A 23,781-nucleotide genomic window follows, 5' to 3' on the forward strand; every position below is an offset into this window, starting at 1 on the left:
GCAATATGTTGATCCATGTTGTACAAGAAATCAGGTTTTTCCCTCTGGCTTTTTTCTGTAAAATCTATAACTTTCAGTCTTGAATGCTCTTATACAAGAGAAAAATTAAATTGCATCAGGAGAGGAGTGAAGGATGCACGTTTTAGATACCACTACACACAAAACCTTGTGTGAACCTTGTTCAACCTTGTTGAACCAGCCACAGGCTTCCCATAGCTGCTAAGAAAATCTCTCTGTGCCTCTTTTATCTCTCACATAAATTGTAAAAGGTTCAGTTTGTATAGCCCCTTACTACAGACACCAATATCCATAAGAATGGGACATTGCACTTGGCTGGGATCTCTAGGTTTGGCTTGACTCCACTCAAAACAAGCAAAATCAGTAAATAAATATTGGCATCTCTAAGGGCGGGCTGAATTTCTCCTTCCAAGGACTGCAAAGAGAGAGTTCAAGAGGGTGAGGTTCCAATACCTTAGATGCTGTTTGTCTGATGAATATATTGTTAGGTGTAGCCTCAATTAAACATTAAATCTCCAACATCACAGCTCATTGGATTCTCATCAGGTATAACACTGAAATTGCCAGAAGGCTGTATTCTGGTGAAAGACCAAACCAGTCACAGCATCCTTCACTCTGCATTTTCTGGAACCTCTGTCTCCTTGCTCAAAATTGTTCATGATTGATCAGACAGCATGTGCAGTTTCTCTCTGTCAAACCTCCTAAACTGACTGAAATAGATTGTTCCAAGACAAGCATATATAACACAATGAAATATCCCACAATAAATAGTGTGAATGAATGGTGCTGACAAGAACTGATGTGCTTGTTCCAAACATCACATTGTACAGAACTGAGTATGTGCGACCTAGAAAAGGTCAAAAACCTTAAAATAGCTGATGTCCACAAGCCCATCCTCTCCCTCGAGCTCTAGAGATGTTAGGACTCAATTAATGCCACACTAATTTCCTACTTCCCAACACACCGTGACATTTTGATGCCAGATAACTTTTGCTGTTTTGTAACCAAACCTTGGAGGAAGGCTGGATGTCACACATTTTTATTTGGATTCTTGTGTTTAATGCAAGTGACAGATGGATTTATTTTTTTTTTCTCCAGCTTATTCCAATATTCCAGAAAGATTTATGTTAAAGACTCACCTTGTCTCAGAGGTACCAGAGGATCTGGCATATGTGATTCCTTGTTTCCCCACGTGCAATACCTGTGTCACTTGTGCTCTGGAGCAATGCATCTTTCTTCAACAGTCTGCCCTCACTTCCTTCTGATTCATGGGACAGACAGCAAGGACCACTGATATCTGGCCCCCTTCCACACAAAGCAGGTTCAAGGGGCCAGCACCCCGTGCTGAGGACGCTTTAAGGTCAGGCTTCAAATACGCCATGTGCCCAGAGCTTGGACCACACCATGGTGCTGGTTTGTGATGCAGAACTCTTCTGCAAGGCAACTCTGCCTCCTCTCCACCTAGACAGCCATTCCACAGGGATGCAGTAGGAATTTAAGGTGATGAAAGGCAGGACACCAGGTGTGCATGACCACCAGTATGTGGCTGGCCACTGACCCAGGCTGCCAGAGGAGGTGCCTGCATCCACCAGGATCACAAGGAGATAAATGGGAGCCCTCATGAGGATGGCGAGTGCACAGAGTCATCTGATTGGATTGACAAAAAATATCAACCTTGTCCTCACTGAGAGCTTGAAAGACCTTCTTGGTAGCATTAGCACATGTGAATCTCAGCTGCCCCACAATATTCCAGGAAATCTTTTGCATGGTGCAAAATCACAGCATGATTTAAGAAATTAAATCAAGTCTGTATCTGTGAAACAGTTTTAAAGTTTTCAACTCAGAACATAAGTGTCAAATCACTAAGGTGTCCCAATGTCCACGCTGGGGAATCTAAGCTGCCCCACACTGCTCTAATCTCCTTGCAGAAGTCCTGTCTGGCCCAATTTGCTTGAATCTGATTCCAACCTCTTATTACAGTCAGATTTTATAAGCCTTGGAAGAAAAAATCCAGGCTGTGGATTTTAAAACATCCAAGCCATGTTTTACACAATTTTGGTTTCAGTGGTCTATATGCTGAGAAGATGAGCTGCTGCCTGAGCACTCTCACCACACCACAAGATGGTCCTGTGTTTTGAAGACCAGCCAAAGCCTCAGCCAATACACACTCCCATGCACTTTCAGATAAAATCTACATTATGTTACACTGATATGTGTTCTGATGTTACTACCACATAATTTTAGAAAATAAAATAAATACCGTCCCTCCTCAAAAAGAGCATTCTACATGGGAGAGGACCCAAATGCCTTCCATAAAATGGCACCTGTTCACACTTCTGTGCATGAATGACACAGCGAAAAAGCAACAACTGTTGCTGTAGTATCTGTTGAACCTTTGTTTTCCTTTTGTAAATAACAACCTGGTAATACTTTTCCAGGAAAATATTACTTGAATAAACCAGATGCACAAACCCACTCAGTGTCATTTGATCACCAGTATCTTCAGAAAAAGTCACATTTCCTTCTAGAGCAAAGTTTAGCCAGTAAAAGATTTCTTTAATTGGCAAAATTAGTGAAAACAATTCTGAACAGTAAAGAAATCTTAGCTTAAAAAATGAGTTAACCAAGACCAAGTGTCCAGTTGCTGAATACTTTATTCTTTTTTTACTTCATACACCTGAGCTCTTAAGGCTTGTACAAAATATAAAATAAAATAAAACCCCAGTATGGTTTTACCGATCTTAAAACTGCAGCCTTGTATTTTTTCATCATTTATTGTAAATATAAAGAGGGGTATGAAAATTGCTAGTGCATCTACTGGAAGCACCTAACCTTTTGGATATTATGTCATTATTGTTGCCATGAGAGTTGGCTTCATTGATTCAATTTTTTGAAGAAATGCCAATTTTATTACAACTCTTTCAGCAGAAATGTGTCCCATTTCAGGCAGAAATTCACTGAGAAGTGAACTTCCATTAAAACCTCATCCAGAAAAAAGCCCACTTTCAGTTCTACTGAAGAGAGGAAGAGCCTGCCTTTGCCTCCCCCACAGCTAATAGGAATGCACCAAAACAAAGGCCACAGAGAGAAACAGGAAGAATTATAAAAAAACATACTCAAACTTCCCACACTAGCAAAATTCAAAATAAAATACCATTGCAGCCCCAGTGGCAACAGGGACTGCAGCAATATGAAGAGACAAACATTTGGGTGGAATGTAGGCAGCAAATCCTTCTGCAGAGGAATGAAGTCCACTGGCACATAGACGGTGTGTGAATGTACTTCTGGCTTGCTGAACCAGGTCCTGGGAGAAGCTGAGCAGCTTTTGCAAGATGCTGTCTGAGGGCACCCTGCACTGAGGGGTGGAAATCATGAAGCCCTCAGACAGCATCGTGCAGATTTAGGTCCCTAATGCAATATAAAACATATTTGCTCCCATTAAGTGACCTGGGAGCTTGCTTTGGCTTAGTTTTTTTCCCCAAGCATTTGTTGTTAAGTTAATTAAGCATTTAAAAATAACAGTCTCTCACTTTCCAGAGACTCACATATCTGTCTTCATCTAAAGGCCAGATTTTCTGCAAGGGCAAATCAATACAGTTTCACTGATTGAGGATCTGGCCTTAAAAGTCCATCAAGTGCATTAAACCCAGCACAGTATGACATGTGCCTTGGCAGTAGGACAGTTCTCTGGATTAATATTGAGGGAAATTTGGCAATTAAAAAAAAATCTCTGTTTTGAAGTGCTGCCATTCCTTCAATTGGTGCTGAGCACCTCAGCTTCTTCCCTGGAGGATTGCACAGCCACCTCTGGGCTTTCGCCGTCGGTCTCCTCCAGCTTGAGGGCCGCGTTGTCCAGGCCGGCGTGGCCGGGCTGCGGCACGGCCGTGGGCTCTGCCGTGGCAGGGGGAGCGGCGCAGTACAGTGTGAAGCCCACCATGATGATAAGAAAGGACACGATGTAGAGACCTGAAAACTGGCAGAGGAGAAAAAGAGATGCATTAAGTCTCGCCTGATGTGAGAACACGCCGCACGTAAGAACACAACGTTGCCTTGTTTCAAGAATGTGAAAGCTACCTTCCTTGTAAAAATGTAATAATTATTTTAATGAGGATTATCACCATGAGCTGGATTCAGATCTGAAAACCAGAATTCAACAGCTCTATTTACTCAAAGACTTGGGCCACTGGCTGATTTTCTCTGCACCTCTTTCCCAAGACTGCTGGACAAGGAGTTTCCTTGGGTCTACATGCAAGAATCTTAACAGGGAGATCAAATGGGTGTAAACACAGTCATCATACTGAATGAAAGTTGTTTACTCACATGAATACTGAAACACTCTACCCCTACAAGAATTTTGATCCAGCACATGCAAGTATTTCACGTTCTGGCAAAGATGAATCTCTGTGCTATTGCAAGCCACCAGGTTAGTTCTCTGCACAGATCTCTAACCATCTGCAGGGCTAGACGAGTGTTATTGCTGGATCAAAACCAGTTTGCTCCCTACACCCAACAGGTACTTGAGGGGACAGAGGCTGGGGCTCCTTTTACAAGACTGGCATTTGCAAGCTGTGATGCGTGGTGAGAGCTAAAGAGTACAAATTGCAGAGCAACATCAGGCACTCTGTTGTTCACTTGCCTGTTAAAATTCCAGTAATTGCCAAGATTCATCCGCCTTGACAGAAAGACAAATACTTCATAACACCAGATTCAATGGTGTTTTCAACCAAGCGTTGAAGTTATCAACCGAAAGGAACGCTTTTCAGCAGGTTTATTAAAATCCTCCACATTCCTTTTGTCAAACCACACTGATTAAATACTAGGAGGAAGGATCAGCATATCCTACACACCTCTGTCAATATCCTCCAAGCTTCCTTAGACATGCTTGAAAAATATGGTCTAGTTTATCAGGATGAAATTAATGGTCAGACCTAGACAGTGGACTCTCCTCCAAAGAAGACTAAGGCATCTAGAATTTAGGCACTGCAATTCCTAGCTGGCAGTCACTTGGCTTGGAAACTCTTGGATGGCAGCACACAAAAAAAAAAGCAGACTGAGCGAGGCAGCAGGATCACCCATGGTCACACCTCCCACTGACCTGTTCCCAGCAAATGGGCAGAGCCTGGGGCTGTATCCAACCACCTGCACAAATTCTCCAGCCTAAGGCCCTGAGTGAGCACGTGCCAGTGTGCAAGGACCTGTGGCTGGGCAGTTACAGGAACTGCAGGAACAGGAACTGCTGGAACTGCAGATCCCTCACAGCACAGTGCCCACAAGCCTGGAAGTGTCTCTGATCCCGATGAGTCAATTCCTCCAGGAGTGGATACAGTCACCAAGGCAGGGTGCCAAAGCTGTTGCAGTGTAGCTGTGACAAAAGGCCTGCCTGTATTTTTACATTTATTGACACAGGTGCTGTGTCAATAAATGCTGCCCTATCAGACCTACACTCTTTTTTTTTTCCCCTTTCAAGGAGAACTTAGTCTTTTTTCCCTGGGTTTTTTCTTTCTTTCTTTTTTTTTTTTTTAATTTCAAATATTGCAACAACTTTATTGCTTCAGACACTGATTTCAGTCATACCTTGTGCAGCTGATATCCTCATTCCCACTGCTGAGCCTAGAGAGTACTTTAAATGTTACTGGAGGACTGTATCTCCATCTAGTGTCTATGATGTATACTCCCTTCTACAGTGCTTTATACAGCTAATGCATGAGATCTTTCTCAATATCTCTTGAGGGATTACAGGTATCTATATAATGAGTTCATTAGGAAGCACAGCAAGGATTCATTATGGAGTAAAAGGAAAAAATAAAAAAGGGTTCAAAGCCAGCATGAAAAATTCACATTTCACTTGAAACAGACATGGCTGGGGCCAAAAAGTTAAGTGCATTAGGAAAACACTGTGCACAAATCAAAACTTTATCAATTCCTGGGCCTAGTTTCTGCTGCAGCCACTGATTGTGGTTCTCCTGTTTGTTTGTTTCAGAGCAGGCTCAGACCACAGCCACTGATTGTGGTTCTCCTGTTTGTTTGTTTCAGAGCAGGCTCAGACCATGGCAATTCAGAGTTCTCCATGGCTCTCTCCACTCTACAGCCCAGCCAAGCCTCCAGTTGCTTGCTGAGAACACCATCTGATAATGGGGAATACTAATTAATAGGGAATAATAATTCCCTGTATTTTTTGTTTGTAGATTCCTGTATCCAGAGTGCTTTTTAATCCAGCAAACATACTACTTAGTTCCTTTGCCCCATAGGTAAAGAAAAGATATGGTTAACTTGGCAATAAGATTTTCTACTGCTAAGAGCCATGTCAAAATTAGGCTCTCTCAGTTCATGATTATCTCAGATAACAGATGAGATAATAACTTATCTCAGATCCTCTGATCACTGAAGAGGTGGCATTACTATTGCTCCCCTTTTTGTTACTTCATTGTTTCTAATCCCAGATCCAAGTTCCTGTTTCAATAAATATCTGAAGTTCTCTCAACATAATCCCAAAGTCTTCATCTGTTCATTTTTTCTTTTGGTACCAGATTACCTCACTGCTAAAAATTATGAGATAGCCTGCTCCCAGAAAAACCTCTTCCCAAAATAAGCTAAAAGTGTGAAAAATAAAAATTTAATATATCTCCTCCAAAGCTCTTCTTCCTCTTCACTATAATGAATATAAATTTATAATCACTTCTTGAGTTAAGCTATCTGGGCACCAAAATCCACATTTGGAAGTGACTCAGAAAGGATTTAGTTGTTAGACCGTAAGTATGGTTTGCTTCCTGTATTCATTTTTAATGGATGCTTTGTAGTTTGGAGCAAAGTCTGGAACCCAAAGCAGGGAGGAAAACTGAGCTAAGAGACTCTTGAAAAGGAAAATCTAGCTGCTGTCAGACCCTACCATTACCAGACTCTGCACTGCATTCATTTTCAGAAAACAAATCTGACCTAAAAGCTTCTGGCTGAAGAGGAAGCAACCACATGGAATAATACAAATTAAGCTCCTAAGCAAAGCTCACAAGCTTCTCACCCTCACAAGCCCTTCCAGTCACCGAGCGGCTGACTCAACTACTCCAATTGCTTTAATGAACTAAGTTCTCACAAGTGATTCTGGATGGAAAGTGGAGGGTGGAATGAAATCCTTTCAGCACTGTCATTTAGCTTGAGCAGACACTGCCAAAAATATTTTAGAGCACAATAGAAGTAACTGCCTTTTGGAAAGTGTAGAGAATAATACATTTATCTGTATTTTTTCAGATCCTTTAGTCTCTCCTTAGCAGCAGCCCTAAGAGAGCTTGATTCTCATCCCAAAATGTTGGTAATGAACAGATTAAAGTTCTGAAAGAAAGTATGATTTTTTGAAAATCAAACCAGTCCTCTTTCACACACCAAATGCCTTTCAAGGCAGGGAGATTCAAACCCTCTCCTTCGACACTTGGGAGTCATGAACCAGATCTAACATACAATTCCACAAAGGGCTTTCAGTGGGAACTCCATTATTGTAACACCTCAGGAAATTATTTACTATTTCTTAACATTAACTTATCCCTTCAAGTGTGAAATTGTTTGAGAGTGGCTCTCTGGCTAATGGTGCAAGGCTCTGCCATTAACTGACATGACTCCTCCTGACTGACACCTGCCAACAATGAATGACAGAAACCGCAGAAATGTGCAGGTGCAAACAACTCTTCTGGGGCTTTTAACAACATTACACTTTATTCATCATTCTGGAGTAGAAACACAACTGAAAGAGCGTCAAAGTGGAGGAATGAATGTACTCACCTTGTAATAAAACAGGTAAAGCCCAATGAAGAGACTGTAGAGATCTGAAGTCAGAATCGCCAGGTTGACGGAGGTTGCGCTGGTAATTTTAATCACAACTGGCATGAAGTTGTACAGCCCAAACATGCACAGGGCAAAGGCTGTGAACAGCAGTGCTGCAAAGCAAGGTGACACCTTACTCCTCAGGCACAGAACCATGATTTTATAGAGCACTAATATCCTTAAGATGCCTTCAAGCTATGCATTTCTATCTCCTACAAGATATGAGAAAGTACATGCAAGAGAAGCATGTACAAAGACTACTTTGTATTGCAAGAATTACTCTATCTTCAAGAAAGTATAGAAGATATATATATGTATATACACAAAATGTGTATATATATATATATGTAGATATACATATATAAGAAAGTTCTTATTCATTCCTACATAACCTAAGAGCTGACTGAAGACATTCAGAGCCACACCTCTTGATAACATTTAGTTCTGTTCAGGTCCAAGTGTGCCCACTTTTCCTGTACTTCATTTAGGAAGGACAACAGATAAGTGTTCTTGTGATGTTTCAACAACAAACATGTCAGTAATTAAACAGGTTTCATTTTTTACTTATTTCAATTTATTTTGAAAAATTATTTCAAGTTATATGTAAAATACAAAGCCTGTTTTAATGTTCAATCCTGCAGATCCTCTCCCTTTGCTGAGCTGCAAAGTTTGAAGAAAATAAACTTGTGAAATACAGTATTAATGCTGCTTGTTATTCAGAAAAAGAAAAGCCCCACCATTCAAAGTCTAAATGATTATCATTTCCCAGTGTTCTGTAACATGCACATTATTTTGTCATACACATACCAATTTTCCAGTTCCACTGAATTTTCATTATCTCTTTATGTTCCACAATGGCTCTAGAGTTAGAGAAAAGATATAATATAGTAAAAAAGGAAAAAATCATACTATAATAGAGAATTTAATTGCCAAATATATAAGAAACTTTTAATCTATAAGCCATTCATTTTTTTTGTTTCAAATTTTACTGAATGACACTAGCTCAAACATCTAACAAGCATGAAAAAAGACATAAAAATTAAAGTGCCTGAAAGTCAAGAGCACTGTTATTTAATTTTTATGCCTTCTTCACAGGCGTTTTAATCCTTCAGCAATTCAGTTTTATTTGATATACCATTTGAGGAATTATTAACTATAATGATGAGAAATGAGGACTATAGAATTCATTAGACAGACTTAAGTGCATCTGGGCTGTTACTCAAACATGGTTATTTGTAAGAGTATACATGGCTTCATTTTAAATTTGAGCTTATTATGGAAGATCTCCTGCTAACAATTATATCCTAATCTTTTCCACAGAGAAAATTCTTTAAGAAATACAGTCCTATGAACAGTCCTCAGCATACTGAGTGTCCTCACAAACATCAACAAAACAAAAAATACAGCCAAGTGTCCTATGTGTTCAACTGCAGGAGTTTAGCTTTAGAACTGCTGCAATAGGAGTAATGCAAATAAAAAGGATATAAAACAGATGCTGATCAGCAACAAAAATCAATTCAAGTGGAAGGACTCCCATATAGGCCACACAGAGATGCAACAAAGAATTTAATAACATCATTTCAAGGTATACAAGTAATCATCTGCAGTATATTCTTAATTAGTTTTAAAATAAATATTAGATCCTTACAGCTGTAGACCGCTGATAATAGTCCCAAACAAGCCCACCATTCCTAGAAACTCCACTCTGCTCAGATTTTTCACAATGTATTCCTCACCCACATTAGAAATGGCATACAAAGAAGCAGCAAGAAGCACTAAGACATCTCCAATCACCACGTCACTACCTGTACAGAAATATTAATCCACAATAAGGGTAATGCCGCAAATACTTTTTAACTTTCCTTAAAAAACAAGCAAATTTATCTTGAACATCTCTATCTTCCTAGCTCATTCCAGGGGAAGGGGGAAGGAAACCCTTCCTGTGTGTGCAGAGGAATGTCTGAGCACAGACTCTGCTGCCTGCTCACCTCACCCTGCACAGTGTGGAGGGAGCTAAACCCAGCATTCACATCTCATCCCAGCCAAGACCCTGCTGTATCATCTGGTCCAATCCTGCTTCTGCTGACCTCAGGCCCTGTAGGGAATTGAGCAATCCCAGTTAGAGATGCTCTCTGCATTTTGAGAACATTGTCCCCACTCTTGCAGTAAGGCCTGATTCAAGGCTTGCTAAAATCAGCCTATTGATTTTTGAGGGACCTGGACCCATCTTCAGGTTTATGACATGCCCTAAGTGGGCACTGCAGCGGGGTGGTACTGTGTGTCCTGCTGCAATGTATTTATACTGCAAATGGGACTCCCTGTGCTACCACCACTCACCATTAAATGTCTCTGTGCATCAGCTAAATAGCAAGAGGATCACTGCTGTTCAAACCCGTCGATTGGTTTAAAATTTCCTTCCCTAAGCAATCACTAAGAAAATATGTCTAAAATATGAGGGTAAGCAGCAGTAAGGATCCCCAAGTCAGCAAATAAATCACAACTTCCTAATGTCTCAGGAGAATATTCTTCTCCCTCCAAGATACTTGTACCACATAGCAGTAAAGCTGAACTTCACTTTGTCCTGTCTTACCTACAGTAAGACCCCAAAATAACACCACAGTTTCTTATCTCTATGCTGCCTGATGAAGGCAATGCCCTGAAATTTACCTTCTCTCATAGCCTGTGGCTCTGAAAATTCAAAATTCTTATTCAAAATAAGATCGCTATGATAGGGGTTGATTTAGGCATCTGTCATAGAAAAGACAAGACCTGCCCTTATCTGCATCCTGCTGGCTCCTGGCCCCAGAGCCCAGCCTCACTCACAGAGGTCCCAGGAGAAGTCAGCTGCTGTGAGCAACTTTTTATGTGTTACTTGCACCCAGAGAAAATTGCAAATCAGAAAAGTCTGGCTGCCAGCAGGTTGATACTGTATAAACAAGACAAGGTTTGCAGGCACCGGCCACTTCTTCTATTAAACCATCTCACATGACAGTCAAAGTGACCAAGCTTTTGGGAATGAGACTTTCCATCACATTGTCTAATGAGCAGCAGCAAAATTTAAACTTAACACAAGTGGGTTTTTTTTAAGGTGGTTGAAATTTCCAAACATACAAGCAAAGAAATTCCACAGCTCCCCATAAAATCAACATCTCCTCTTCCCAGACAAGAAATAAAAACAGCAACATGTTCTCTTTTAAAACAGAACTGTATCTGCTACTATTTCTGCTTTACAAGTTCCTGTCCACAGCAGGAACCATCTCTTTGCTGTTCCCCCTCAACAATAAAGGACTCCTTACCTTCACCTTCCTCTCTCCCTGCCAAAATGTCTGCACCCACCATTGTTGCCACACCCAGCAAACAGATGGCAACAGCAACAAAATGTATCAGCTTGTATCTTGCTCGGAGAAGGAACCAGGACAAAGCCATCAGTGCAGGAATCCCAAAACAGTCCAGGAGCTGTGTGTACAGAAAAATTGTTTGAGTTAGAAACTCACCCCAAATCCAGACTGCAACACCCTGAAAGGAAATGCACAGGATCTTACTTCCAATCATCAGATGTTAATGAAACCTGCAAAGCAACCCCAGTAGAAGAGAGGGATGAGACCCATTTTTCACCATTAAAAGCATTCTGAAAGTGAAGGAGGAGCTGGAACAGGGGTCCGCTATCTCTCGGTAGGAAAGCACTGATTTAGAAACTCTTCTAATGATGGATCTAATCAATCTTTGCAGCTTCACAAACGAATGTTAGGGTGCTGCTCTGAAACAGCATTGCTCCCCAGGGCTCCATGCACACAAAGCAAAAATATGGAACTATTGATGGGTACAAGTAATCTAATTTTACATCGATGTGACTGTGACAAGGACTTGACCCTGCAGCTTTGGGTTTGATGCTCTGACTTATCTTTCCTTTCTTAATTTTTTCTCTATAAGTTTCTACATGTCTTTGCTTTGCTGTTAGACCCACCCATAGAATCACAGAACTGCTTGGATTCAAAGAGATCTTAAAGTTCATCTAGTTCCAACCCTCCTGCCATGGGTAGGGACACCTTCCACTCAACCACTCCAACCTGGCCTTGGACACTTCCAAGGATCTTCTACCTATTCCCCTTTAGGACAGGAACTCAGCTGTGTACTTAATACAGAAGAACATACACTGCAGCATAAGATGGGCATATTGTTCTAAAATAATCAAATACCATCAAGACCACGGTACTAATCATAATTGGTTTAATATTTAATTCAACAAAATAGATTTTGTTTCTGAATTTTGAAAGGAAAGAAAAGGTGTATTTCCTGACCTGTCTCAGTAAAGTGCCACAGAATTACATAAGGGAACAGCCTAGAGCAGAACATATAGTCAACTTCCCAAAGATTCCTGAGAAATTACTCTCAAATGTCACTCCTTAAAACCTGGCTTCTTGAAGCCCCAACAAAAGATGTCCAGATCAGTAGGAATGGGGTATAATCCCTGCAATCATGACAACAGCTCTTAGTTCTTAATGTTTATTTCCAGACTCTGCCTGCCTCAGTGCACCACTGCAGTTACCTTCTGTGCTGTGCCATTTCCCCAAGGGCTTCGACCAAACTTGTTAACATTTTGACGATAAGTCTGGTTCTACTTGTTCATAACTACACATAGTAAAGTCTTAGAAGCATAGTGCTAAGAGCAACTATTTAAGATTAAATCCTAACAGTGCCTCTAATCCTTCCATCTATTTGTCTTTGCTCCTTAGATTGCCTCCAGCTTGTCCAGTTTGTAAAGTCTATGAAGTGTAAGAGTACTTCTTCAGGCCATATTATGAGACATTACAAGTACCTAAGTCTCAGTATGTGAAACCAAGTATTTCAATACAACTTTACACCATGGAAAATATCACACTGTGACCTTCTATTTTGGCACAGGTCTTGTTCTCTATCACACCTTTAGTCTAGACTTGAGAAAACCTCTAAAATTTCCTTCAAATTTGACTAGTATCAAACAACAAGAAATACTACAAGCATTAGAAAGCAAAATTTTTACCCCTCTGGTGGCATATCTACCAGAGGGGTAAAAACAGACATAACTCTTCTACTAATAAGTAAGCTTTCACTCTCATTAACAGAGATGTTTAGCGTGTAGTCTTCCAACCTCCAAACAATTTTTCAACCTAAACAGAAAGAGTAGAAACCCTTTAAAAAACATCTTAATTAGGGTATAAGAGAGTAGTACATAATGAGCCAGAAGCTCATTCAGTAATGCAAGATGGGGAATTGCTGCACCCAGACCAAGAACACACTGGAGAACCACAGCACCATGGTTAGAGGACTTGTAGCCAGGGCACAGAGGCACCAAATGATGAAGAACACTGGTAATCTGCTCCAGGAGACAATTACCCTCAATTACAGATGAAATCAGATTTCCATATACTGCATCTTACCTTCCTTTGATCTAGTACATTACAGAGCTCTTCTGTAGAGGATCAAGATCAAAGAAGTGCAAAGCAGATGTAATACCACAATGAATTGTATCAATGGAACCAATTAAAAAATAAAGTTTATTTATTTTTTACAACATTTATAACACACTGTGGTACTGACTACTATTTCCAGTACAGCCTCTTCAAACTCTCATCTTATTCAATTCTAGCCTGTATTTTTAACATGGGGCGGGGAGGGAACCAGATAACCTGGTGATTTGATTTACAAATGTTTTGACTCAAGCCACACTTTGGCCACAATGTTTATAGGAGGTTTTAAAAGTAGGGTAAATTATTAAAAGACATTTTAATATAATGGTTAATAAATTATCATAGACAGTTGGAGGTCATTGGTTTGCTTATAATTGCCAGCTTCAGACAGCTTTGTAAGCAAGAATGCTCAACTGCTGATCCTGCTCATTCCCCACAGGGCTCCCCACGGGCAGCCTCCAGCTGAGCCCCAGGGGCTCATCCTTTATTTTCTCTTATTGAGGCTGGCACTCTTCCATCAGCTGACAATCTGTCAATAGTTACTTGAAAAACATTTCTATCTGAATTATCTACAGAGCAAATTGTAAACGTGCCCAATAACGTGTTAAAAACATCAAACCACGGCTATACTGCTTGTTTTTTGATATAAATCACATAATTGTTATCACAGAATATCCTGAGTTGGAAGGGACCTATCAGAATCTTTAAGTCCAACTCCTAGCCATGCACAGGACACCACAAGAGTCCCACCATGTGCCTGTTGTCCAAATGCTTCTTGAGCTCTGTCAGGCTTGGTGCTGTGACCACTTCCCTGAGCAGTCTGTTCCAGTGCCCAATCACTCTCTGGGGGAAGAACCTTTTCCTGATATCCAACTTCAACCTCTCCCAATTCAGCTCCATGCCATAACAGGCAGTCAAACTGCAGCACAGCCAAGTCCTGCCACAGGGAAAAGAGGACACTGGCAGCAAGGAGTATCCTGGCACTGCCTCAGCCACAGCCAAACAGTTCAGTTGTGGACCAAAGTCTTTGTCTGTATTTACCAAGAAACAAGAGCCGTCATCCCACTGTTATCACCCTAAAAATCTCCAAACCCCTCCTGTAAAATGCTGGTATTTGAGAACTAAAGGGAAACCAGTTCTGCTTGTGTGTGCGTGTGTGAGAAAATACATGGAAGTTCCTTGCTGAGCCTGAAAAAAACTTATCTTTGAAGCTATGTTTCATGATGGTGAGTGAAGCTCCAGCCAGACAGCATTTTAACAATGATTACACTGCTTTTGGGAAGGTGCCATAAACCCTGTGTTGTTTTTATGGTCCCAGAGAATCCACGCACAGCCCGTACTGCAGACAGGCCATCAGGCTGGGTGCTCTGAACCACAGGCTCTGAACCACTAGTGTAGCTGCAAAATCGTTTGCCAAAAACAAAAAGAAAATGCCTTGCACTAAAGCAAATCACAGGCTTCTGCTGTGGGTTTTTTTCACTGTATCTCATTTCTGACAATGGAGAGAAACTGGTGACTGCAGAGAATGTGCAAGAAACCTCAGGGCAACTGCAAAAAAAATCGCAATTACTGAACTGATCAGTTGCAAGGTTACCAAAAATGAAAAAGGCTCAGAAAAAGCTTGAGTTTTTTGGACAGCACAATTATTTATATATATATATATATATATATATATATATATATATATATATATATATATATATATTCTTTCTTAATTTCTACAAAAGAAATCATGGGAATAGCTTTACTATTTCTGAGAACTTGGATCAAAGCCCTGGCTTCTTCCTTAAGCTATAAGGTCAAACAGTGTCTAACTCACCAGCTTAACTTGATCTTGAGACTGAAACAAGTCACTCTTAAAACTTTGATTTCTTAGGCATTATTTGTAAGGAGATTAAAGACCTAATGAGTCATAACACATAAGTATGAAGTGGAAATGTGACAAAACAACCTAAGAGACACAACTGATCTTCAGTAGTGCAATGAAAATTTACTGCAATTCTCTAAAGGGAGCCCAGAGTGCAGGAGTTTATTGCTTTACAGGTAATTCTCTTAAACATTAACCCCTATTACTCTGACTCTGTAAAACCTTGACTCCTTTCCAGCTAACAGCCAAATCTTCATGTTACTATTTTTTTTTTTATTCAGCTAAGTGGGGCCATGATCCCAGCCACAGATCCCCATCACTGGCAACAGCAGGCATGGACTGGCACAACATGGACACACTCCCTACTCCACACTCACACAGTGAGTAAACTTGGGCCTGACGCAGCTCACTAACAGTACAGCCAAAGGCAGGGTTTACTCCCACTTTGCTCAGTGTTCTGAGTTAGTTTGTTCAAGGAAACTGCCCCTGCAAGCTCAAGAGACTGAAGGAGGAAAGCGCTGACTCTTCCAGCAGCTTCTGTCTGTGCAGTGTGACAAAGAAACCCCAGCTTTAGCCCTTCTTTTTACAGAGCTTTTCAGAACACAATATTTATCCTAATGCAGCAATGCAGCATCAAGCACTGGTGTTGGAGAGGATGTCTACTATTACTTTATTTATGCTGAACTTCCTTCCACCTCTTTCAGAGAGGGCCCTGAACTGCCACATACAAAAGCCACAAGGCTGGTACCCCCCTGCATGGGCAGCAACACCAGCTGACAGTGTGTCTCACAGGTGGGGTTGCATCTCACAATGCCTCCTGCAGCTTCTAGGAGTAGGCAAAAGATCCACCTCACTGTCATCAGCAAGAACCTGCACTGAGTGACTGCATCTGGTCATAAATCTTGATTTTGTGTCACGAGAAAAAACTGAGTGGCTGTCAGTAAACTCTTAGAAGTGCTTTTATCTAAATAATTAGGGTTCAACTCGAGAGCTGGCACAGCTCTACCAGCCAATCTTCTATGCTTCCTGGAAAGGTTATTCATGATACAGGATGCTCTTCCCTGCTCTTCTCCTACTGCAGGGAGAAAATAGATGCTGGAAAGTTCTTTTCAGGCTTAAATAGCTTCCATGTCTGTCCTATGAATCTCATTTTAGAAACCAGTCCAAAACTGTAATAAAAGCAACAGCTTTTATTAAAAAGAGAGATTGGTCCTTACCTGCACACTTGTGAGGTTTGTATATTGGTAGGCTTTTACAATTGTGTAATTTGCTTCAACATCAGCCAGTCCCACAATAAGATACTTCCACCACCTCTGTTTCAAAATCTGACAGAGACTGTCACTGCCTGTTTAGAAGAAAGCAGCAATCAATACGTGTTTCTTTCCAACCAAACACTGCACGGGAATTTTGCTTTTTAGAAACATAAATAATACCAAGATTGACTTTGTCTGCCCCTGCTTAAGACACAATAACAGGAAACACAGCCTGGGAGGAGACAATGCAAATGCTGAAAAGCACAGAAATTCTTCCACATGAAGCAAAACACAGCAAGACTAGAGTTGTCTAAAGAGTAAATTAATAAGAACAGGAGGAATACTAAATAGCCTCTGGTAACAAAGTGTGTTAAAACAAAACTTATTTTACCTAATATAACATGATTTCAAACCACAGAGCACAAAACTCTGAACAGATATGACATTACATCAAATTAAATGCACATTTAACCTGTGAAATTAACTTCCATGTGTTGCTATAAAGCAGGAACTTCAAAAACTAGTAGGAGTATTGAGGTCTTAATTTTCGAATTCTGAAAGGAAAATGTAGAGAGAAAAAAAAAGATGAAAGAAAATCTCCCATCCCGTATTTCACATACCAGTCCTAAATACCAGCGTTGTTGTATAAACCAGAAGCAGCAAACAATAGTTGATGAAACTTTGCAACATTGGAGTATTCACATTGAATCTGTCTGCCAGGTACTGGCTTGTAACAGCAGTCCCACAGATAAACATAGAGAGCATCTGGCCCAGAATTACAGTTTTCCAAATATGCCTGTGAACATAAAAGACAAAACAGTAAGCTTAGAATTAAACATTTACGTTTCTAAAAAAATATTTTCTAGTTTTACAGGAAAAATTACTTTTTTTAAGACTGACACTTTTTTTCTTTTTTCCTACTCCCTACCAATGTTGTCCTGTTACCTACAGGTAAGCAGGGTTTTGTGTACACAGAACGTTTAGCCTGACCTCAGGACAGCCACAGGAGAAGTGAGGCCAGCTCAAGCCACCAGCCATGGAGACTGCAGTTACTCACAGAGATCTGCAAACACGTCACCTGGGCAGGCTCTACCCAATTCTTATTCTTCCTATTCTTATTAAGCAAGTTTTGAGTTAAATCCTTTGTCTCCACTGAATTCCATCCCAACTGATCAACAAAGATCTACAATAAGGAGATAAAGCACAACTACTTTCAGGCTCATCTGAGACCTGAGTTTTAGTGAGCTGAGACCTTAAGATGAGCAGTGGAACAAAAAATTATTAATGATAAAACCAAGTTAACAGTTCAGTTTGGAAGGCTCTTGAAAGATCATCTGATCCAAACCTTCCTGGGAAAGGGAGCCTTGAGGAGACTATTTAGGACCCTGTCCAGCTGCATCTTGCAAACTTCCAGTGATGGGGACTCCACAACATCCCTGCAGAGGTCGTTCCAGTGATTGCTTGCTCTCACCATAAAATAAATATTTCTTAAAACATGAATGATTATAATCAATACTTATTGCAGATTTTTTCAGTTCTATTACATCATGTTCTGCTGCAACTGAGGATGGAGTTAAGAATGCATTTTGGGTAAGATCATGTTTGCATTTACAGCTCAAGTCCCACCCACAGCCAGCAGAGACAAAAAAGGGGGAAAAAAAGCTCATGCTCTTTTAGTAGCAATTCTTCACTCAGTATAAGATGAACTATTCCAGATGCTCCAACACAAACAGGGGCATGTAACTCTATGGGGTTTTTCTGGCTTGCTCTTTCGCCTGCCAGTGGAGCTGTGCTAATTTGTACCACCCCAAGTCTCTGCACATGCACAATACATAGTGACAGAAGCTCAGCCCTGTGCTATCTGTACAGGTCTGCTAAATTCACATTTAATCTGTTTACTCTAAAGATTACTGATGACAATTTAACTGTCTGCACAATCAATACATTTGTTTCCACTCAAATTAATCAAGCAAGGGAAGAAAGGGCCTCATTAGGATTCTGCACCTACCCTGTGCCCACATCTCTCCACGCTGACTTCTGGCAGGACACCCACGTGTCAGGCACAGCACCTGAGAGTATCACTGCCTGTTTTCCCAAGGTGGGTGACCCCAACACAGTAAGGACCAGTTCACCCTGCTGTGCTGTGCAATCCAGCTGCCAGGCAATTAGAAGGGTGTGTGTGACTGTGCTAAACCTGACCACAATCATGCAATCAATCCCTTCTTGTGGAAGGGAGGCATCTTCCTAGCACAGACTCCAATGCACCTGCACGAATCCTGTTTATCAATTCAGCCTGACACCAAGCTCTTCTGACTTTGAAAATGCTGCTGGGCACATTTTTCTCTCCAAGTCCATTCTGATGAGACAGCAAATCTCCACAAAGTCCAGCCACACAGTACTTCCAAGAGATTTGAATCCCATGTTTGCTACAGCTTGCCTTGCCAATCCCAGGAATGGTGCACATTCACACTCCAAGTATTATATATCATGTGACAATCTTGTAAGGTACTGTCCAGTCTCATCTGAGTAACTTGCTGGTGTGTGAAAGAAAAACATTCTCATTTCTAAACAGATTTCTAAAATACATATGGTGGGGGGTGGTGGGTGGTTTTCATTAAAAACAGCAGGAGAAAAAATTGAAGCAACCTCACTTCTGTTATATTTTATCTGATTTCTTTTTAATTTCTTTATATTCTGGGCAATGGTCTATGCTATTTAGTGAACAACTCAAACACATTTTGGCTAATTATTCTGGCTGATGCAGAAATATCTTTTTATAGTCACATAAAGAATTTAACCAGTTGCCATTAGAACAAATGTGATATAAGTTAACTAAAATTTCAAGCAGGCATAGATGAGGATTCCAGCTTGCCCTTTGCCAGCCCTGCAAACTCTGGCTCCTTTGCAGCAGGTAAAATGACAGAAGACCGACTGAAATTCAAAGGAAAATACCCTGTGGTGAACAACATACAAAACTTGTTTTCGGGCATTTAAAAAAATACACATTTTTATTATTATTGAAATAAAGCCTCTTGCCCCAAACTGGCAGAAAAATGTTTCTTCCTCACCATCAGCACTCAAGTAACACAGCAGGCCTTTGGCAGTTTATTGGACTAAACTCACCCTGCACTTGGACTAGCTGGGAGGAGAGTGTGGAGGTCAGGATCAGACATGAACAGAGGCATGACTGGGCAAAACTGCTGCAGTTTTACTGGAGCAAAGCCTGTGTGCTGCACAAAATGAACTGCACTTGTCAATATGCTACCAGGAGAGCCCCAAGCTGCCCTGGCTGGCAGAAGCCCTGATGTGGACACAAACTCCTCTCCACCCACCTGCTGGGTGTTGCCACAGAGAAGGGCAGAAGCACAGGCAATACCGCCCCACAACCTCGTTTAAGCAGGCTCATTTAACATGGATTTCGGTGTGGTAGGGCTTTAAACATTTTTGTCCAGGATATGAGTTGCAAGGGGCAACTTTGCTCCTCCTGAGCTACAGCACCTTCTCTACAGCAAAGGCCTGGGCTCTACGTGCAGCCCTCTGGCAAACTGGATAGCAACCATGTTCCAGTGAGAGGATAAAATGGGGAAAACCTGCAGCCACTCAAATTTGTTAACACCTGAACTGCTCCAACCATCATTTACTGAAAACAAGACAGACCCATCTGCCCTCTTGCAGTGGGATAACTCCACTATACTAATCCTCAGCTTTTCTAATGATCAAATTTCCCCAGTTCAAAGTACCTAAGGAATTATCTCCTTGCATCTCTGCATCTGGGAACAGAGGCAGGTCCAGAACCTCCAGAACTGTTTGCTTGGTGGTTATTGCCCTAGCAATCATTGCTATTTAGTTAATATACGTCTTGGCAGTACTACATTACAAAGGTGTCTGGCAAAGGAAGCAGGCTTCATCCCACCTCTATGGGATGAAGAGGTGGGATGCCCTTCTCTATTTTTGTCTATTTTAATTCAAGGAATTTTTTTCTTGCCTGAACATATTCAAAATATTAACATCAAAAAACACACAGAAAAACTTAGTCTTTAGTGGAAAACTGCCCTCAAAAAAAGTCTTCTGTGAAGCCCAAAATGCTCCATACCTGGCAGCTTTCTCAGCTGTGTGTAAGGTAACAGCCTCTTGCCCTGACTGCTCCCCAGTGCCAGGTGGAAGCCTCAGCAGGAAGCAGCAATGGTTTCTCTCGTACCATTTGCCAAAGCATGATAAACAATTTCTTCAAATTGAGATGACATCACCATGCTCCTGGCATGATGCACTGGGCTCATAGCCTATTTTAAAAAATATGTTTGATCCTCTCTAAACTTGAGAGCAAACTTTAAATCCTACTGTTTGCATTTTGCATGACAATTTCTTCTGAGAAAAATGCTTTAAAGACACACGTTTCCATTCAATTTGTTATTGATATGAGTATTGATGACAGTGACTTTCTTATTAATAATTGATCAGATTTTGAAATATATTAATTATTAACTTTTCCATGCCAGAACTTAATCCTCTCAGCTTTTTTTTTTTTTTTAATGCACTGGAAAAGACTAATTCACTTTGGAGTCTCAGATGATGCAAGGTAAGTGTTCTGAAAAGGCCTTTTATTTCATAGTTGGGCGGGGTGGGTTATTGTTGGCTTTTAATGCTTAGTAGCAAGCTACTAAGATTAGTCCTTCCCTCTCTTCAGCCATCCTATCTTAGCTAGCTGTATCTATGGCTTTGAGCAAAACTAAAGATTTTGGGACTTTTTAGAGCATGAAAGTTTGCCACTAATTGTGTACCCTGAACAATGTGCAGCTCTCAACATCATGAGAAACTCAGGCTGGCTTTCTTTGGCTCCATGTGAAATGCAGAATAAAAAATACACCAAGATACTAAAGTACAATTGATATAGGAGAAAGTTAAAGGAAATTTAATAAGACCATAGTTAACAATTTTACTGGCAATTAGTTTACTAAATCCTGTAATTTTAATGTGAAATTTTAACTTATAAAAAATACAGCTAATCAAATATTCATTTTAATTCTGCCACCAATCTAATACTGACATGGCAAAGCCTGGCAACACTGTTCACATACAGAGTACGTGCAGTGGTGCAGTACTTGCAGGTCGCTTTAACTACTGAACCCTTCCTAAACAGGGAAGTGACCTTTTAATTTCAATGATCTTACTTTTTCATGCTAGTGGTTAAGGGAAAATGGAGGTTCAGACCAAACCATATTGCAACATAATTAGTAATTAACTAAGAAGAACAGAATATATTTTTAAGAACTAATATAATCAGAAGTTAGTTTTTCCATGTTTTGCTTTGAAACTGATGTCAATTTAATTTGCAAAAGGTAAAAAATAGAAAAGCATCAGAAATATATTTTCTAATGGTTCTACTCAAAAAAACCAAAAAAAAAAGCAGAAAAAAACCCCCCACAACAAGACCCAGACCCAGTCTAGTTTATTACATACAACTATTAAACCTTCCTACGACTCAGAAAGGCCTCAAACAAAACTGAAGTGGCTGAGCCTGCTGTCACCTAGAGGAAAAAAAATAAGAAAAAATATCAATTCAGTATCTCAGACAACACTTCTTAAAATTCAGTGAAAGCTATTGATTTTCTTTCAAATACGTTCCATAGACTCCCTTAGTGTAGCCGTTGGCAAAACTAATGGCATAGGTGAAGTTACTGAACAACTCAACAAGTTTCTGTCTTGCCTTTTGGGTCTCTCCTCACAGGCATGAGGAGCGAAAAGAGAAAAACTTATAACCAATAGAGAAGATGAGACTTTGTCCAAGAATAAGGTTCTTCTTGGCCAGCATACACCATCTCATAGTCCAGCAGCCAGACTACAGTTTATGCACAAGGCTGCCAGGAAAGCCAGCACATCCTTGGCTGACAAATCCTATGCAATAACTATTAGTGACCCAACTTATAAAAAAGCCTTTTAAACAGGGACTGTTTTCCCCCTCTAGAGGGAAAGTGAAGCTGTAAATATATGGTCTAGAAGTCCGAGGATGCAGTCCTGCTCTCGTGAAGGTAGTGCTTCTGAAGCACCAGCTTGTCTGTACAGCTTGGCAGGTATTTTTCCACAAGTTTTCCATGCTTAACTAGTGCTCATATTTCAAGAGATATACCTGAACGAGTCTCTATCCTAAGCTGATTTACGGAAGGAGGAAGTGGGGATATTGGTCTTTCAAGACTCCACATTTCGTCTCAGTTATTTTGTTCTGTTACTTTTGCAATCCTCCATGACCTGTCCTTCATAATGATCGAGAACTACAAAACAGACAAAGTGCAGGGAAAAAAACGGAAAACAGAATAACAAAAAATACAAATGCATGTGTTTAGGTGTGAGAGCACAGTCCTACTTCAACAGAGTCAAGACGCCACTCACTAATTCGGCGCTAAGCCAAGGCGACCCCGAGCGCTCTCGCCCAGCAGCATCCGCAGGCTGCAGCTCGGCGCCGCTCCCGGAGCAGCCCCGGCATCAGAGCACGCGCTCCGGAGGCAGCGGCCAGAGCTTCCCCGGGTTCCCCGGTGCCAGGCCGGCCGCAGGCTCCGGGCTCTGCTCAGCCCCGCGCAGCCCCGGCCGTAACCGCGGGCCCGCACCGCGGCGGCCGCTCCGGCCCAGGCTCCCCGCGGCTGCTCCCGGCGGCGCAGAGCGGCCTCCGCATCCCGACCGCGCCGCCGCCGGAGCGCCGAGAGCGGCACGGACGCTTCCCCTCTCCTCCCGTCCTTCCCCCGCTCCGACGGGCGGCCCGGAAGCCGGCGGGCGGGGAGGCCGGCGCCGCGCGGTTCCACGTGGAGGCCGGGGACTCACCAGGTGCAGAGCTTGGCCCCGAGCAGCGCCAGCAGCCGGCGCGGAGAGGAGGCGGCGGCCCCGGGCGATGGCTCGGCAGCATCGGCAGCATGGGCAGCATCGGTAGCATCGGCAGCCTCAGCATCGGCAGTGGCATCCGCGGGCCGCGGCGCCCCGGCAGCAGCGGCCGCCTCCTCCATGGCGCGGCTGCCCCGGCCCCGCGCCCGCCGGCAGCGGGCAGGGAGCGATGGAGGGCGGGCGCTGCGAAGGCGGCACCCGGCGGAAGGAAGGGATGAGCAGCAGCACCGGGACAGCAGCACTCTGCTCCCCGGAGAGCGGCCGAGCGCGGCTTTGTGCCCGCCGAGGGGCCGCCCCCGGGAGGGTCACGGGGGGTCGGAGCTCTCCTGATGTTGCTTCTCCTCTCCGGCCCCGCAGTTTCCTTCAGCCGCAGGGTGCATGTGGGGAGCTTTAGCAGCGCCAACGCCACGCTGGTGTTCCCGCTCTCCCGCGGGCCCCCCGGCAGCAGCCCAGCCCGGTGCCCCGGTGCCCCGGTGCGGGGCCGTGCTGTGCCCCCGGGCCTGCGCGGGCAGCGAGCCCC

General features: G+C 42.2%; 1 protein-coding gene across 4 annotated transcripts; it reads right to left on the reverse strand.

The window, feature by feature from the left end:
• Positions 1–2,654: 2,654 nt before the first annotated feature.
• On the reverse strand, positions 2,655–23,781 carry SLC35F2 (solute carrier family 35 member F2). 4 transcript variants are annotated; one of them, XM_074535177.1, is made up of 10 exons: positions 23,205–23,337; positions 22,519–22,660; positions 21,852–21,919; positions 17,015–17,190; positions 16,359–16,486; positions 11,124–11,283; positions 9,476–9,632; positions 8,635–8,687; positions 7,786–7,940; positions 2,655–3,991 (listed from the first exon to the last, which is right to left on the reverse strand). In XM_074535177.1, the coding sequence occupies exons 4-10, from the start codon at positions 17,157–17,159 to the stop codon at positions 3,773–3,775; spliced, it is 1,017 nt and encodes a 338-aa protein (XP_074391278.1). In that variant the 5' UTR covers positions 17,160–17,190; positions 21,852–21,919; positions 22,519–22,660; positions 23,205–23,337; the 3' UTR covers positions 2,655–3,772. The 4 variants fall into 4 exon arrangements, with proteins under 4 accessions (XP_074391278.1, XP_074391279.1, XP_074391277.1 ...); XM_074535178.1 differs by lacking the exon at positions 21,852–21,919; XM_074535176.1 differs by lacking the exons at positions 21,852–21,919; positions 22,519–22,660 and having other exon boundaries at positions 23,205–23,781.

This window comes from Zonotrichia albicollis, chromosome 2 (genome assembly GCF_047830755.1).
Source record: "Zonotrichia albicollis isolate bZonAlb1 chromosome 2, bZonAlb1.hap1, whole genome shotgun sequence".
NCBI lineage: Eukaryota > Metazoa > Chordata > Aves > Passeriformes > Passerellidae > Zonotrichia > Zonotrichia albicollis.

Coding starts and splice junctions, on each gene's coding strand:
- SLC35F2 (XM_074535176.1), bottom strand. CDS start 23,383: ATGGAGGAGGCGGCCGCTGCTGCCGGGGCGCCGCGGCCCGCGGATGCC. Junction 9,633..11,123: donor AGGGAGAGAGGAAGGTGAAG/GTAAGGAGTCCT, acceptor ATTTCTGTACAG/GTAGTGACGTGGTGATTGGA. Junction 7,941..8,634: donor TCAGTGGAACTGGAAAATTG/GTATGTGTATGA, acceptor CTTGCTTTGCAG/CACTGCTGTTCACAGCCTTT.